The sequence below is a fragment of the Mirounga leonina genome, unplaced genomic scaffold (genome assembly GCF_011800145.1).
Source record: "Mirounga leonina isolate KUSES-001 unplaced genomic scaffold, KU_Mleo_1.0 Mir_91, whole genome shotgun sequence".
In the NCBI taxonomy this organism is placed as follows: Eukaryota; Metazoa; Chordata; class Mammalia; order Carnivora; family Phocidae; genus Mirounga; species Mirounga leonina.
In genome coordinates this window covers 26,959,828-26,976,449 of record NW_023270839.1, presented here as the reverse complement: position 1 = coordinate 26,976,449, position 16,622 = coordinate 26,959,828, and the positions used below count along the sequence as shown (strand labels likewise).

The following is a 16,622-nucleotide window of genomic DNA, read 5'->3' as shown; positions in this document are numbered from 1 at the left end:
TTCATGGGCAGCTCTGCCTGTCATCCTAGAGACCCATGGTTCTCACTCCAGGCCCTGGCTTAACAGCACCTTCCTTGGAACTTGTCTTATGCCTTTCATGTCTGAATGTAGCACCTTGCTCAGACAAGATCCTTAATAAATGTTTGTTTGATGAAACCATCCAAGACTCTTGAGTTATAGAGTGACTTGGCAGTCAAAAGTAACAGTGTCGGGTGCCTGGGTGGCTCAGTTGGTTAAGCGACTGCCTTCAGCTCAGGTCATGATCCTGGAGTCCCGGGATCGAGTCCCGCATCGGGCTCCCTGCTCGGCAGGGAGTCTGCTTCTCCCTCTGACCCTCCTCCCTCTCATGCCTCTGTCTCTCATTCTCTCTGTCTCAAATAAATAAATAAAATCTTAAAAAAAAAAAAAAAGTAACAGTGTCCCAGAACTTATTTCAGAGAAAGGAAGAAGGGTATTTATACCAGGTAAGAGAAGGCTCAGAGATGGGAGAGGAGGAAGCAAACCTTTCCTGTGAGGCCTGTGGGGAAGAAACAGCCAAGCTGGGGAAATATGGGGGAGGCATGAGGGAGAGCTCCCAGATAGGATGTCTGTGGGTCAGTGAGGAGTCAGAATGTTGGTGCAGAGAGCCAAGAAATAAGTCTGAATGAGGATGAATTTGGAACCCTTGCAATCAACTAGAAGCAAGGAAAGGCTTAGCAAGGAACTGATGTCATGAAAACTGAATTGAAAAACAGCTTGGCAACAGTGCGCAGGATGGATTGAAAGGGAAGGTCTGAGAAGAAGGGTCTCGGGAAGGTTGCAACAGGGAGTAAAATCTGAATGAATGCGGAAACTGCAAACCCAGGCAACAGGCTTGTAGTGAGCATATACAAAGTAAAGTCCAGGACCCTATTCTGGGAGTGGGATATAGTCGTGAAGGAGAAAGACACAGATCTTTGGCCTTGGAGAACTCACCTTCTAGAAGGAGAGGTAACAAAAGGAGGGAGAGAACTTTTAAGAATGAATGCCTCATTTTATTCTGTAAGGGACTCACAGGGAGAACCAAGGTAGTTGGGTCATATTTCTCTGTGAGTGGGGACGTGAAGGAGGGACAGACCAGGTGTAGTGAAGAGAAGGAAAGGAAGGGCAGGCTTGGCACCTGGCCCTCAGACCCAGGGTGGCTGGGTCCTCTGGACAGGTCTCCCCCATACTGCAAGGTAGGATTTGGTAGGATCTGGCCAGGCCGGGTGGCACTCCTGCAAGGCTGAGGCCTGCTTCACCATCCTGCAGAGGGTCAAGTCTGTAGCAGGACATCTGGAAGACCCTCCTGGCACTGCAGGGCCTGGAGTGTATCCCGAACCCAGAGTACCAGGACACCCAAGCTCTGCAGTGTCCCCAGCAGCCTTTGCCCTGCACTGGTGGGTGTAGGACTGGCATTTCCTCATCCTGAGGTCGTGGGGCAGTAAGTGAAGGTGTTAGGATACCCGTGGTTCCACACAGCACAGAAACACAGATCTGGTTCCTGTTTGGTACCAGGATCCATGTGGGATGCCCAGTGAGTGAAGAGTAGAGACCGCTTGGCAAACAAATGCCTGGAGCCCCAAGCATTTGAGATGGCACTTGAAGGAACATGGCACTTGAGGGCTATGCGTATGTGTATGTGTGTTTGGGGGTGTGTGGGAGGTATTCCTGGCACAGAGGACATATAAGCATCCCCTATGAAGTTCTAGGACCTTCCTACATCCCTATACCACCACTCAAAGACCTCTGTTCAACCAACCTGTCTGTGTGGCCCATTAGAATGTTCTACTGAACAGGAAAACCCAACGTGCAAGTAGGAAAGAATTGGAAAGAACCTTTCCAGCTGTGATATTTGAAGTTCTGAAAAGCTTACTCCTTTAAAGGAAGTCATTCTGAATAGCTTAGGAATGAACGTAAATAGCTTAGGATTGAAAAGTCCCTGAATGTAGAGACCAAATAAATCCCATAATAGGCATCAAAATGGCATGATTGAGAGCATCAGCTCTGTACTGGGTGTTGTAAGTGATGAATCACTAGATTCTACACCTACAACTAATGATGTTACATTTTATGTTAACTGGAATTTAAATAAAAATTTGAAAACCAAAGAGCATGCGTTCCAGAGACAGACTACATGGACTCTAATCCCAGCTCTGCAACAAACAAGCTGGGTGCCCCACTTATCACACTTCGGTTTCCTCATCTGTAAAATGGGGATCCTCTTACTTAGCTCAGGGTGGTTGTGAATATGAATGACTTAGTATTTGTAAAGCAATTGGAACAATGTCTGACACATAGTAAGTGCTCTGTAAGCATTAAAAAAAAAATTCTCACACTCTTTGGGACATCTTTAGGACATACTTTTGAGAAAGATGAGGAACCAGGCTTCTAAGCCCTATTAAACATTTAGATATACAGGCAGTCTTTGCTTTACACAGTAGTGCAAGACCATAATAATGACCATAAGAATTGAAACTGGGTAAAAATCGAGAGAAAAGGGCTCCTGGGTGGCTCAGTTGGCTAAGAGTCTGCCTTCAGCTCAGGTCGTGATCCCAGGGTCCTGGGATTGAGCCCCCACATCAGGCTCCCTGCTCAGAGGGGAGTCTGCTTCTCTCTTTCTCCTTCTGCCTCTCCCCCTGCTTGTGCTCTCTTGCTCTGTCTCTCAAATAAAATCTTAAAAAAAAATCGAGAGAAAAAAATACAAGCGTTCCATGACCTTTAAAATTTTTGTTGAAACATTAAAAACTCTCATACTACAGGTTTTAAGTGTATATGGAAATGAAAAAAATAATAAGACCTATATCATAATACACTGTAAATATTAGAAACACTGCAATTCTTAAAAGTGTTTTATTTGTTTGTAAAAAAAAAAATGAGAGTATTTGAATATCTCTTGCTGCCGTCTCCTCCTTGTGTAACTTATGATATGGACGGAGCATCTTTTCTAAGCCTTGGTGAATCGTCATACTCCTTTATAAATTTGTGTCAGCTTCCAACATGTTATTCTTTGTGACTTCAATGCTGCAAAATATCTCTGAGAGTTATTTTATTTTATTTTTTCTAAAATTTTTTTTCTGAGAGTTTCTTTAATGTGAAGTTTTCTGCCAGGATCACTTCCTCTGGTGCATCTTCCTCCTTTTTGTCTCAACCACCTTCTTCACTTACACCTTTAGCATTGGTTTCAAGTTTCGTCAATATCAACAGAAACCTTGAGGATCCTGGCTGTCATAAAGTTCCAGGGAGTTTATTCAGAATGATGTAATGGTGGTTCCTTGGTTTAAGCCTCTGCCTTTGGCTCAGGTCATGATCCCAGGGTCCTGGGATCCAGCCCCACATCCGGCTCCCTGCTCAAAGGGGAGCCTGCTTCTCCCTCTCTCTCTGCCTGCTACTCCCCCTGCTTGTGCTCCCTCTCTCCGTGTCAAATAAATTAAAAAATAAATAAAATAAAATTAAGATCTCACATAGATCAGGGGGGAAATGTAATTACATACTTTTTAAGAATCTGATAAAAGTTCTTTCCCTCTAAAAGTTCAGGTGAGCAGATACAATACTTTATGCAGCATTTCAGGGAGTTCACAGAGCAACCAAAATCCAATTAGAAGCCCTGGTTAAGAATCTAGAACTATTCCTAGATAAAATCCTGCCAAAATCTGTTTCAGAGCCATTATAAGTCCTGAAAACTCAGGTCACTTTCCAAGGGAGGGTAATCCTCAGAGCAGTCATCTGCCACCAGAACCACATTGAATGGTCGCTCTTGCCTTGCTATGCAAGTTTATTCAGTCTAGGTCTCTTCAACAAACCATCATCCCTGAAACTCTCCTCTGTGAGTATTGGTCTTAGAAAACCTTACTGAAAAGACAGACTCAACATTACATTGTTGAGAAACATGACAGAACCAGCAAATCAAACTGAAAATTGTCTTGCACAGGAGGTTAGCTGCTGTGGGCAAAGCATGAGTGGACCTGAGCCTATTGCTGGTGGCATTCTACTCTTTCTGTCCTTTGTTTTCTTCCTCCCCCCCCATTCCATCTCGTTCTCCTCTCCCTGGAATCTCCGTCTCTCATTCTTCTCTCCTACTACTTCTGACATTGGCCCCCATGAGTACTGCTTCATCCAGCCTGTGGTGCAAAAGATTTTAAGCCTTATTCAAGCCAATAGAGAAAAGATCGTCCTGAGTGAGTCACGCTGAATTCAACAAACAACCCAATAGAAGTCTCTGAGGATACCTCGACAATGCCCAAGCAACTATTCTTCCTAGAGAAACTTACTCTTTGGGGGAATTAATTTTGAGCAAGGAAGGGGGTTAGGGATTACTTTTTAAAAAATTGATTTGGCATCAAGAGAAAAAGATTGCCTAAGCAATATCTGCTGATGAAGTCACAGAAAGGCTCCACCTCTGGAATGAGCTTCATTTTCTTGTATTTTGGTAAGAAATTTGATTCTCAATTGGGAATTCAGCCACTCTACCCACTCAAGGGCAAGATGATAAGGTTCTATCAAACCAAGCGTCTAAACGAACCTGAGACTCTACCAAGGTCAGAAATGCTGTACTTCAAGCCAAAAGATCTCTCTTTGGCTTGCTTGTTTTGACTTGTAACCACAAGTTTGTCTTGTCTAGGTGTCCAATCACATTATAAAACAAACGCTGATTTCTGCACTACAGCATCCTCTGAAGCAACAGGAGTCCTGGATGTATACTTTGGGGGATTCTCTAATTTTTGTTTTGCTCCTCTGATTTCCACAGGACTCTAAGTTTTTTCTCTTGAGATCAAGGAATAAAAGATGGTTTTGGAAATGCTGAACCCAATGCATTATAACATCACCAGCATGATGCCCGAAGTCATGCCTGTGGCCACCATGCCGATCCTGCTGCTCACTGGCTTTCTTCTTTTGGTTTGGAATTATGAAGACACATCCTCAATACCCGGTAAGTCAGTCATTTAGTTCTGTAACTAAGGAGATTGTTTACTTGGGCTTTTGGTCCATGAGGGTAAAGAAAATTTTGCAAAAGGACAAAGAGCAAAAACATGGTGAAATGGCTGAAGCCCATGGCAATGTTAGCAAATAAAAACTCAGGTGAAAAACTTTATACCAATTAGCTGCACATTTCAAATGAAAGCATTTCAAAAAAATATCTTAGATAATCCCGTCCAGTCTGTGCTTTGCTTTGGTAGACTTGGCATGAGTATCCTTCAAAGTAAGTTTGAAAAAAAAAAAAGTAAGTTTGAGATGGGGTGAAGCAAGGTAAACCAGGCATTTTTTTTTATTATTATTGAAATTCATTCCAATGTTGCTCTGAAGGTAAAAATGTCTCTGGAATGCCTTCTTTTTTTTAAGATTTTATTTTTAAGTAATCTCTACATCCAATGTGGGGCTTGAGCTCAGAACCCCAAGATCAAGAGTCACGCGCTCCATTGACTGAGCCAGCCAGGCACACCCGGAATGCCTTCTATACTCCTCTCCCTCTCCCTGCTGCTTTGCCTCATCCGTGTGCTCTGCCCTCTTCCTTTCTTGAACTTATTTCCTCTCTTCATCCCACTCTTCATTTTCTCTTATTCTTGGGGGTAGGTGTGATGGTGATGCCACCATAAGAGCTGGCTGGGACCTGGGCACTGGAAGAAAAATGGAGACCACTATGGTTCCCTTGGAACATCATACCCTGATAGAATCTTCAACAAGGTCTGTGGATTAATCAAAAGTAGAGTATCATATAATTATCCAGATAATTCCAATCCTACCACTCTACAACTATCAGATTAATTCAGAATTACCAGAAATATCCAACTATTTCTTCAGTTTTCAGTGAAAATTCTTCATGGCAAGCATCTATCCCCAGTCCCATGAGCCATCCAACAAGGCTTTACTTCAAGAGCATAGTCATTATGCACTTCCAAGTGCAGTGGACCTCATCATAGAGTGATTTAGGGTAGGAATGTGAAGCTGGTGCAAAGTGTCCCGTGTCTGGATTCTTCCAAAATTTTCCAGAGAACTGTCTGTCCTGTCTATCTGATTCAGCCTGGTATTTTAGGTTGCTTTCATGTCCACTTAAACAGAGAGCTCAGTTAATGTTGTTCTCTAATCCCTGAGGGGTCTGAGGGAAGACTCTTTCATGGCCTTTAACTTGAGCTCCTTCCCACTACAGCTCCTTCCTCACTGGATCTCTTCTCCCACAGTGAGCTCCCAGGTCAGGATCCATGAATGGTGGGTGAGGTGGAGGGTATTTTATAACAAGTCCCCCCAGATGTTTATGTTGCAAGTTTTAGAAGAAGTCCCTTGGACCTTTGAAAAAGGAGGTCAGCCTATGGGGGGCAAGCACAAGAACTGGCATCCCTGAAGCTTTGGATCCGGAGCCTAGGTGACAGCTTAGTCTGTCCCCCAATCCTGTGCTGGGGACATCATGCTGCCATACACTAATAGTTCTATGGTTCTCAGCTATGTCTGGAGCAGGGCCCGCATGTTGATATTAAAAAAAAAAAAAAAATTCTGGGGCACCTGGGTGGTTCAGTTGGTTCAGCATCTGACTCTTGATTTTGGCTCTTGATTTTGGCTCAGTTCATGACCTCAGTATCATGAGATTGAGCCCGCTCAGTGTGCTAGGCTTGGAGCCTGCTTAGGATTCTCTCTCTCCCTCTGCACTGCTCCCCCCAACTAAAAAAAATAAAATAAAAAAATCTTCCCAGGTGATTTTTCATTAGCAGTCAGGATTGAGAGCCATAGATATGAGCCCAACCCCTTCACTTGACGGAAGGGGAAACTGAGCCCCAGAGAGGTGAACTGCCTTACCCAAGCAAACCCCTATGACAAATATAAGAAACCATGGAGTTCAAACCCTTCATTTCTCTGGGTTAAAGCCCAGAGAAAGGAAATGGCTTATCGGCATCTCAGCTTGAAAGGAAAGGCAGGGGAGGGGAACAACCAGGAATTCCTAAATCCCAGGTTGGTGATCATTTTGCTAGCCAGGGAGCTTCTAGTTCCATGCTTTCCCTTTGAAAATGTGAGCTCTGGTCAGAATCCTCTAGTGGCACAGACTAAGGTCCCATGGTGCCCGGCTGGGGAAGGAAAGGTGAGAAAATTGGCTTTGTTGGGGTGGTTCTTCCTGAACTCCTTTTGCCAGTTTCCTCAAATCACTGGTTCTCTGGATTCTTGGTTTTACAGATTTGTGGGAAGCTCAGGGTCAGGGAGTGTCAAGGGGAGTTAAGAAGTTGCAATGATTTAAAAGCCCTTAAGTTAGTTACAATTTACAAAGCAGTTTCACATTCTTTCTCTCTTGTGATCCTCATAGCCCTCTGATGAGGTAGGTGTGTTTATGCCTATTTTGCAGATGAAGAAACTGAGATTAAAGAGGATCGATGGTGCATAGCTAGTGAGTGATGAAACTGGGACTCAGAGCTAAATCTCTTGAGCCATCCCCAGCTTTGCGCATGGATTCCCTCCCCCAGAGCCTCTCTCTGCCCTGGGCACCATGTCCCCAGAGGGGTCAATGGAAAAAGGACATGGCAACACATTCCCCTTTCTCCCACTAAAAAAACGACTTCACAGAAAAGTGTACAAATAAATATGTCATCACAGTACAGGACACGAAACAGGATGTTAGCAGGATCCCAGAAACTTCTCTTGTGTCTTTTCAGTCATACCCCCTCTCACCTCCAGAGGTAAACATTCTTCTAATTTGTGATAATCACTCCCTTGTTTTTATAGTTTTGCCACCTAATTTCATATCCCTGAGCAATACAGATTAATTTTGCCTGGTTTTAAATGTTTTAGCCATCGAGTCCTACATTACTTCTATATTGCTTCTTTTGCTCAATATTGTGCTTGCAAACTTCATCCATGGAGTGACATGCCTCTATAGCTCATATGGTATGCAGTAGCACAAACATCTCGTGGTTTAATTACTGATGCTACTGTTGGTGGACCTTTGGGTGTCTCTAGTTTGGGACTATTGTGAACAGTGCTGCTATGAGCCTTCCCGTTCACAGGTTTCTCTAGGGTGTACACCTACCAGGGAAAGCAACAGCTTCTTGATTAGGACAGTGGGTGAGAGGTCCCAGCTGTTGGCTTCTGGGAGGCTGTTTCTGCACAAAAATGCAGTGTAGTATTTATCGCTCCTCTTAGGGTGTAAAAGAGGTGCCTGCAATCACTGTAGGCCTAAATCAGCATTCCCAAATCTGAGAGGCAGAGAGCAGCTTAATGCGGATGCAACCAGAATATTTCTCGAATATCCTACCAAAGTTTCTCCCCTCCTAGGACATTCTTTTCTCAGCTGGAAGGTGTAAGGTACACATATAAATGAAAGGATCACATTGTGTTACAATAATTCAATATTGTACTTTCTCCTCCCCCATACTCTCCTCTCCTGCCCAGGACTCTGATTGGGAACCTATTTATGCTTATCACTCCATCTCCAGTCTCTGACTCGTAGCTAGTGTCTAAACCTAGTAGGGTCTCAGTAAGTGTTTGTTGGATGAATTAAGCTGACACATGATTGATCACTAGGGACCCAAGACTTGGATTCTCTTCTGGTCAGAACACTCAGGTTTTCAACCTGAGCAAATTTCATCACCATCTCCCTTTTTCAGTGGATAGAGATCTGCACTGTCATATTTTAAACTTGAATGGTGGTTCCTTAATATTAAGACTTTCTACATGGCACCAAACTATTAGATAAAAAATGAAGAGTGCAACCTTTCATTTGCATGTCTTTGTTCCTCATGGGCCTAGCATATTAAGTAAGTAAACGTTTGTTGAATGAGTCTATTCCCAAATAGCCGGATGTCTGACCTCCCATAGACTAAACGTACATGATACAATGATATTTTTCCATTTTATCAAAATGTAAATACAACCTGAAATACTCTAAATGTGGATGATATTTAAAACTTCATCCTTTATATTACACACACATATCTAATTAATTTTAAAAATTCACCAGGAAACACTTATTAGGCATCTACAATGTTTCAAACTGTAAATACCCAGCAAAGTAGTTTGTTATTATGCACATTTTAATTGATTAGAGATCTGTATATCTGATGACCTTTTAAGGAAATACATATTCAAATTTGCTTGTTTTAATCTTTTAAAGAACTTAATGAAATTATTAGGTATAAAATCAGTCATCTACTTACAATACAGTGTTTTCGGAACAATCAGAAGATTAAGAAGAACCCTTTGAAAACGTTTGGTTCTATAGATATTACCAAAGACCTTCACTTTAAATATTTTATTGATTTATTTGTCAGAGAGAGAGAGAGAGAGAGTGAGCACAAGCAGGGGGAGTGGCAGGCAGAGGAAGAAGCAGGCTCCCCGCGGAGCAAGAAGCCCATGGTGAACTCAATCCCAGGACCCTTGGATCATGACCTGCGCTGAAGGCAGACGCTTAACAACTGAGCCACCCAGGCATCCCAAACGACCTTCACTTTAAGGAAAAAAACCTGACAGTCTTATTCCCATTAATCCAGCTATTTCAAAGGATTAAATCTTATTTGACGAATTTGGGATTTAACATCCAATTTAGATGGTTTAAGCAAAAGCTTAGCTTATCTAGATTTATTTACACAGTGCTTGCCCCTGGAGTGAGAACACTGTCTCAAACAGTCGTGCATGTTGGCTTCCTATTTTACTACTGGAATGGAAAGAAAGGAGAAAGATTTGATATAGAAAAGCTACTACTTCACAGGAAAACTCCTAAAACCATTCCAAGAAGTTTTTGTCTAACTTTTTACAGCCACCAGTATAATCAAGCTACCAAGTTTGTTCTCTGGTCTAAGCAACAGAAAATTCCTCCGTTCTTTATGTAAGCAAGGACATGAGCGGTCACTGCTCTTGAGTAAAACCACATTGCTGGACCCAAATTCTAGTCCAGACACTGACTGGACTCATTGCCTAATTTCTCAATGCTTAGCTGTATGTTTTGCCTAATGAGACTAAGCTTAGGATTCTTCTCTTAAACTGAGTCCTTTTTGAAGGAAAAAAAAATGGATATTCTTTGTTTGAACATTATCTTCGCAGACCGTGTCTTTCAGTTAAAAAGATTACACCAAAACTACAACCTAATTTTAACCTGCCCATTCCATCAGCTGGGGCATTCAAACCAAAAGTTTTCAGACAAAACTAGGCAGCCAAACAGATCGGTCAGCTTGTCACATGTCCTGGTTTCCATGCTTGTAACTAGATGGACTGACTGACTTGTATTGAAAACTCACTGACATTGTTTAATGTGGCAAGAAAAGAGCAGACACCTACCCTGGCTCATTCAGACTGAAAGGTTCAAGACCAAATAGAACTAGTGTGGTATGGACACTGAACTACTGTTTTTTCATGTTAAGCTTGTTTGTTTTTTTTAGAGATTCACAGATATACATCAGAAGGTATCCAAGACCTTTTAGATATCAAAGAACACAAGCAGCGATAACATAAAACAGTTGCTCTTTTTTGGTGTTTGCTAAAATGCTGACTGTGGTCTGATAACTCTCCTAGGTCCTGGCTATTGCATGGGAATTGGGCCCCTCATTTCCCACTGCAGGTTCCTGTGGATGGGCATTGGCAGTGCCTGCAACTACTACAACAAGATGTATGGAGAATTCATGAGAGTTTGGATATGTGGAGAGGAAACACTCATTATTAGCAAGTGAGTCTGTTAATAATCAGAGACAGGTTTTCAAAACCAAGGCTGTGTTTTTTTCCTATTAAGTAACACACTTATTTTGATATCTTGATGCTTTTGTTGCTAAGGCTGTGTTTTTACTTCCGAGGTAAAAATCTAACCTATAGACAAGCGGAATCATTGGGTCCTGCCTAAACCCAGAGGTACATAGATAAAGAACTCTGGAAAGCTGGGAAACTATTTGAAATTTCTCTGAGCGGTGAATAGAAACTTAGAATCCAAAGGATTTGGGTTTGACAAAACGTATTTTAGGGAGGGGCATTATCTTTTCTGCTTTCCTAAGATTTTGGTCTTATCTCTATTAGCAAGCAGTTAAAACAAAACGAAACACCAGAGAGAAAGGAATCTGCACCAGTTTGCTAATGGGCTTCTCTAATGGCAGGCTCCGGAGCGCCTCCAGAAGGGTAAACGGTAGAAAAAGATGCTATTCATATGCTCCTGTTCTATTTATGACTGTGGGCTGGTGTCTCAGCTGAGTGATCTTAAATACATTGCCTATTTAAAAAAAATGATTTGTCGTATTTTCTGGATAAGTTTAGCAGATTGAATTCATCCAGGGTTAATCAAATAGGCATCGAATGTAGAGAACTAGCTTTGTGAAATACTAGTTTTCTTATTTATTGATCATAGAAAATGGAGAATTTCAAAGAGAACACATTTCACTAGACTTTCAGCTGTCTTTACTGGATATTTAACAATGTTATATGCCAACACTGTCTCATTAATGAGTTTTTATATTCCCTGACAGGACTTTACCCACAAACCAAGACCAACTAGGGTTTTACTGATATGTTAGAATTTTTTTGTCCAGATGCAGACTATTGCCCAGAAGTAAGTGAAGCATTTCTGGAAACTACATTGATTTCTTTCAAGCCAAGATTACATACATCATTTCATAAAATACCATGGTAATCTCAAAGGCCAATTCTTTGAACCAAATAACTGACAGAAGGGAGTGGGGGACCAATAATTGCCCTTGGATTTTACTTCTCTTGAGCTACTTTGGTCAGCCAAATTTAGGTGAATTTGATTAAGTACTCATTTTAAACATCAATACTTTACTCTCTTTGGCAATGGTCTACAATCTCAAAATGTCCTGGGACTGGTGACATGAGGGCTTGGGGGCTTGAGACGTTTGCCACTGCTCTTTCATCCACCAGCATAGTGAGTTGCCTTCCAGCCCTCATCACAGATAGGTGAAGTGACCTGCGGGATATTTTTCTAAAAGGATATCCGTCTACAGCTCAGGACCTAAAGCGGTGGTTCTCACCCTGGCTCCACATTGAAGTCACCCAGGGAGCTTTTAAAAACCCCAATGCCCAGGCCACACCCCAACTTTCAGAATCTCTGGGGGTGGAACCTGGGCATCAGGTGTTTGTAGAGCTCCCCAAGTAATGCCAATGTGCTGCAGAGCCTGAGAGAGAAGAACAGGTGAGCAGCTTCTGGCACCAGGGGGCCTTGTCTTGGGGTCAGGGGAGCAGCTAAGCAGGGTTGGAGTGCTTTTGTCTGATCATCTTACCCTGCAGTCTAGCTCAAGTGGTGGTAGTATAAGACAAGAACTGGAGTGAAGAATGTGACAAAGGACCAGAGGATGAGAACAGAAATCGCTCTTAGATACTACATACTTGGATCACTAGATCCAATCCTGGAAGCCCAAAGCCATTCCTAAAGTAGGATCCTTGTGACAGTGCAGGGTAGCATCTGACGGCTCTGCTGTCTTCATTAAGAAAGTGACCTTAGTGACCCTGACCAATTCAGGTGCTGATTCATGCTTGAGATGAGCCCACAACCCAACCCACCCTTCCCCCAGCTCTCCCAGTTCTCTCCTCATCCTGTCCTCACAGGCTTTTCACTGGTTAGAGTCTTTATGTTCTCCTTAATTGCCTCTGAGCCACTCAATTTTGTTGTTAAGGGCTGAGCTCCCTGCGGGGAATAGGACATGTTTGTCTCCATCTCCTTCCATTGCCTGCTCTTCAGGTCCCTTCCAGAACTACCCGTGCCTCTTGAAAATAGCCCCTCGGAAAGCTTTTTATTTTTAGTTGAATAGTTTGCCAGGTTTTTTTCTTTTGAAAAGTTTGAGATCAGCTGAGTAGAGATGATGACCCAACTTTTCCTACCAGCATAGTCCCGAAGTGGTGGGGGCTGCAGAACTTCATGGGGGGAGTCAGTGCGGCCAGGATGTTGCCTGAGCAGCTCAGAGTTTTGGGGGAAAGTTTATCTCATTATCGGTAGATAAAGTAGGCACAGTTTCCCAGGCAGGTGAGCTCTAAATTAATGAGGGTCTACAGATGCTGTGCATGTTGTGTGTATATATTAGTTTTTGTAATGAATAAAAAAAAAAAAAAAGAATATGGGTAACATCCATTAAGGAGAGTTAGCAATTAACATGCTAATTAGGGTTATTTTTGCAAACCTGTTAGTAATTAACATACTAATTAGGATTATATTTGTATATCTGTTTTAATCATGTGTACATTTATAGCGAATGCATTCATGTATTCTTTCAACATACATTTGTTGAGAATTTACTACATATACTAAGCACTGGATGATCCTAACATATAATCATTATTGGCTCCCCATTCATCCATTAAATAAACATTTATTGAGGACTTACCTATGGACACTGGGTATCATGAGCAAATCAGCTAAATATCCCTATCCTCGTGGAGAAATATATTGTTGTATTGTTAATATATCAACAAAAGATGAGTAAAACATATAGTATAGGAGTAGAGTGACCAGCTGTCTTGGTATGCCTGGGACTAGGGGGTTACCCAGGATGTGGGACTTTTAATGCTAAAACTGGGACATTCCCAAGCAAACCAAGATGGTTGCTCACACTATCATCAGGTAGATATGAGCTATATAGGACACTAAAGTGGGGAGGGCCAGTTGCAGGGATGGAAGTACAACTATAAATAGGCAGTTGAGGCAGGCCTCATTGAGAAGATAGCATTTGATTAAAGACCTAAAGGAAGTGAGGGAGTGAGTCAGGCAGAGATGTAGAGGAAAAGCATTCTGGACAAAAGGAAGAGCAAGTGCAAAGGCACCGAGGTGGGAGCCCATCTGAAAGGTTCAAGGAACACCAAGGATATCAGTGTGGCTACGGGAAGAATAGTGGAGATGACATTAGAGAGGTATTAGGATACCCAATCATGTTGAGCCTTGTTGGCCATTGTAACAACGCTGAATTTTACCCTGTATGAGATGGGAAGCCTTTGAAGAGTTTGAGAAGAGTGACATATCTGATTCATTCATGTTTCAGCACATTATTGGCTTCTCTACCCACATTCTACTCCCATTCTACCTACATTCTTTGAGAACAGGTGCAAGGAACAAGGAACAAGGATGAATGCCCAGAGAGCAGTTAGGCAAGAGATGATGGCTGGTCCACGTGAGTGTGGTAGAGGTGATGAGAGGTGAAATTCTAGGCATATTTTGAGGACAAAGCCAGTAAGATGCTAGGAGATTGGATGTTGGGTGTAAGAATCAAGGTGATAGCATAGTTTTTGCCTTAAGTACCTAGAAAAATGAAGGGATCATTACCTCAGATAAGTGGAGCAAGTTTGGGATGGGGAAAAATCAGGATTCCATTTGGGGTATTTTGACTTGACATGCCCAGTAGACAGCTGAGTGGGATGTTGTGAAGGACGGTCTGAGTCTTTAGACCACCCCCCCTCACCACTATAGTCAGAAACTAGAGAAGGATAGCCAAAGAAGGGAAAACCAGAAGAGTGTGGTGGTCTGAAAGCCAGGTGATGAGTGCATATCAGGGAGGATGGAATTGTCAACCATGCCAGAGAGTGCCTGGTGAACGGGAGATTTAAGTGTTCCATTTAGCAACAGGGAGGTCATGGGTGACCTTGAAAAGATCAGTTTCAATGGAGTGGTGAGGGCAAAAGTCTGATTATAGTATAGAATGGGGGGAAAGAATTGTAGGCAGCAGGTGTAGACAACTGTTCCAAGAAGTTTGTCATAAAGGCAGCAGAGAAATGCAACAATGAAATAGAAAGGGATGTATGGTCCAAGGAGTCTCTGTTAAGATAGGAGAAATTACAACATGTGTGTTGAGATGGCAATGATGGATTACAGAGCAAAATTGTTGATGGAAGAGAAAGGGGTGTGCTAGGTGAGATGTAAAGGGGGTCCAAGTGACAAGTGGATTTGGTCTTGAAATAGGAACATGGAAAGTTCATCCACAGTAAGTTTGGGAAGTTTGGATATATGAGCACATATCCTAATAGTTGGAGCTTGCAGAGATTCTAGTTCTTTTTCCTCAGTAAAATAGGAAATAAAGTCCTTAGCTGAGACTGAGGAAGCAGAATATTTGAGGAGAGAGAAGGCAGGATATAATAGTCATCTAGAACAGTGAGAGTGAATGGACTTGGGGAACTGTAGAATGGCCAGCTGCACTAAGGACCCCCTTGAATTTAACTGGGACCTGTGTGTGTGTGTGTGTCTGTGTGTGTGTGTGAACATGTGCATATGTGGTTTTTTTCCCAGCCACATTCAGCTGCCAGGGGCAAGCACAGAGGAAGCTAAAAGTTGGATTTAGCCAGGGGTGAGGTTTTACCAGGCAACTATGACAAAGTAAGGAGAGAGTCAAGGGAGTTGAGAATGCATGGGAAGAGAGTGATTTTAATGATTAACAATAAAATGTTTTTTTCCAACTTTCTATTAAGAAAATGTTCAAATGAACAGGAAAGTTGAAAGAGCAGTCCTCCCATTCCCTGCCCCACATGACATTGATCTTTGGAAGAGACCAGGTCAATTGTCTTATAGGATGTTCCATATTTCCGAATTTCTCTCATTACATTATGGTGTTACTTAACATATTACTCCATTCCCTGTATTTCTTATAAACTGAAAATTATGTCTTAAAGCTCAGTTTCATTCAGGTTAAACACTTTTGTAATGATACTTCCTTGGTAGTTTTGGGCACTTCATATTGCATCACATCAAGAGACAAGGAAAAGTTGTCCCTCTATAAGGGATGTTAAATGTGATCATTGGGTAGGGTAATTATAGGCAGATCTCTCTGTTATAAAGATCGTTTTTCTCTTGCAGTGACTCCAGTATTTAAGCTGGGTAAGTGAGGCTATTAGAGGGACAAAGGACAGGGGAAAGGCAATGGAATCGATGGACCATAAGTCTCAGGCACAAAATAGGTCTACACAGGCAAGTACTTTTAAATGTTTGGTACCAATTATTCCATTAGTTTCTCCTCCATATTTCTAGTACTTACCACTCTTGAACCCAGCCACATATGTTAGTCCTTTTTTTCTTTTTTGAAGATTGTATTTTTTAAATTTTTTATTCTTTTGAAGATTTAATTTTTAAGTAACCTCTACACCCAACATGGGTCTCAACCTCACAACCCCAAGATCAAGAGTCCTATGCTCCACCAACTGAGCCAGCCAGGTGCCCCTGTGTGAGTCCTTTAAATTCAGAACTGAAGGTGGCTTCCTCCTCACTACTTAAGAACTTCCTCTGGCTACTTTTCATTTTGAATAGACAATAGGTTTGCCATCTTTGGCAATGTCTTTTGACTTCAGTCATGTTTAAAGAAGAATAATGAAGGGTAATGGGGGATACAGGCTCCCAGTTATGAAGTGAGTAAGTCACAAGGATGAAAGGTACAGGATAGGGAATACAGTCAATGGTACTGTAATAGCCCTGTATAGTGAGAGATAGCAGCTACACTTGTGGTGAGCAAAGCATAATGTATAAACTGGTTGAATGACCATCTTGTATTCCTGAAACTAATGTAGCACTGTGTCAGCTATACTCAAATAAGAAGGAAGGAAAAGAAAAGAAAAGAGAAGAGAAGAGAAAAGAAAAAGAAAGAAAGAAAAAGAAAGAAAGAAAGAAAGAAAGAAAGAAAGAAAGAAAGAAAAGAAAGAAAGAAAGAAAGAAAGAAAGAAAGAAAGAAAGAAAGAAAGAAAGAAAGAAA

At 42.0% G+C, this 16,622-nt stretch overlaps 1 protein-coding gene and 1 long non-coding RNA gene across 3 annotated transcripts in view; one reads left to right on the top strand and one right to left on the bottom strand.

The window, feature by feature from the left end:
• Positions 1–4,627: 4,627 nt before the first annotated feature.
• Positions 4,628–16,622, top strand: part of LOC118003757 (aromatase) — a 32,741-nt gene continuing 20,746 nt past the window's right edge. Inside the window, exons 1-2 of one of the 2 annotated variants that reach the window (XM_034994907.1) lie at positions 4,628–4,927; positions 10,480–10,630. In XM_034994907.1, the coding sequence (XP_034850798.1) occupies positions 4,783–4,927; positions 10,480–10,630 (296 nt within the window). In that variant the 5' untranslated portion in view covers positions 4,628–4,782. The remainder of the gene's footprint in view (positions 4,928–10,479; positions 10,631–16,622) is intronic. The other variant, XM_034994908.1, reaches the window with a different exon arrangement.
• Positions 5,517–16,622, bottom strand: part of LOC118003759 — a 22,736-nt gene continuing 11,630 nt past the window's right edge. Inside the window, exon 3 of the long non-coding RNA XR_004677400.1 lies at positions 5,517–5,612. This is a non-coding gene — a long non-coding RNA (uncharacterized LOC118003759). The remainder of the gene's footprint in view (positions 5,613–16,622) is intronic.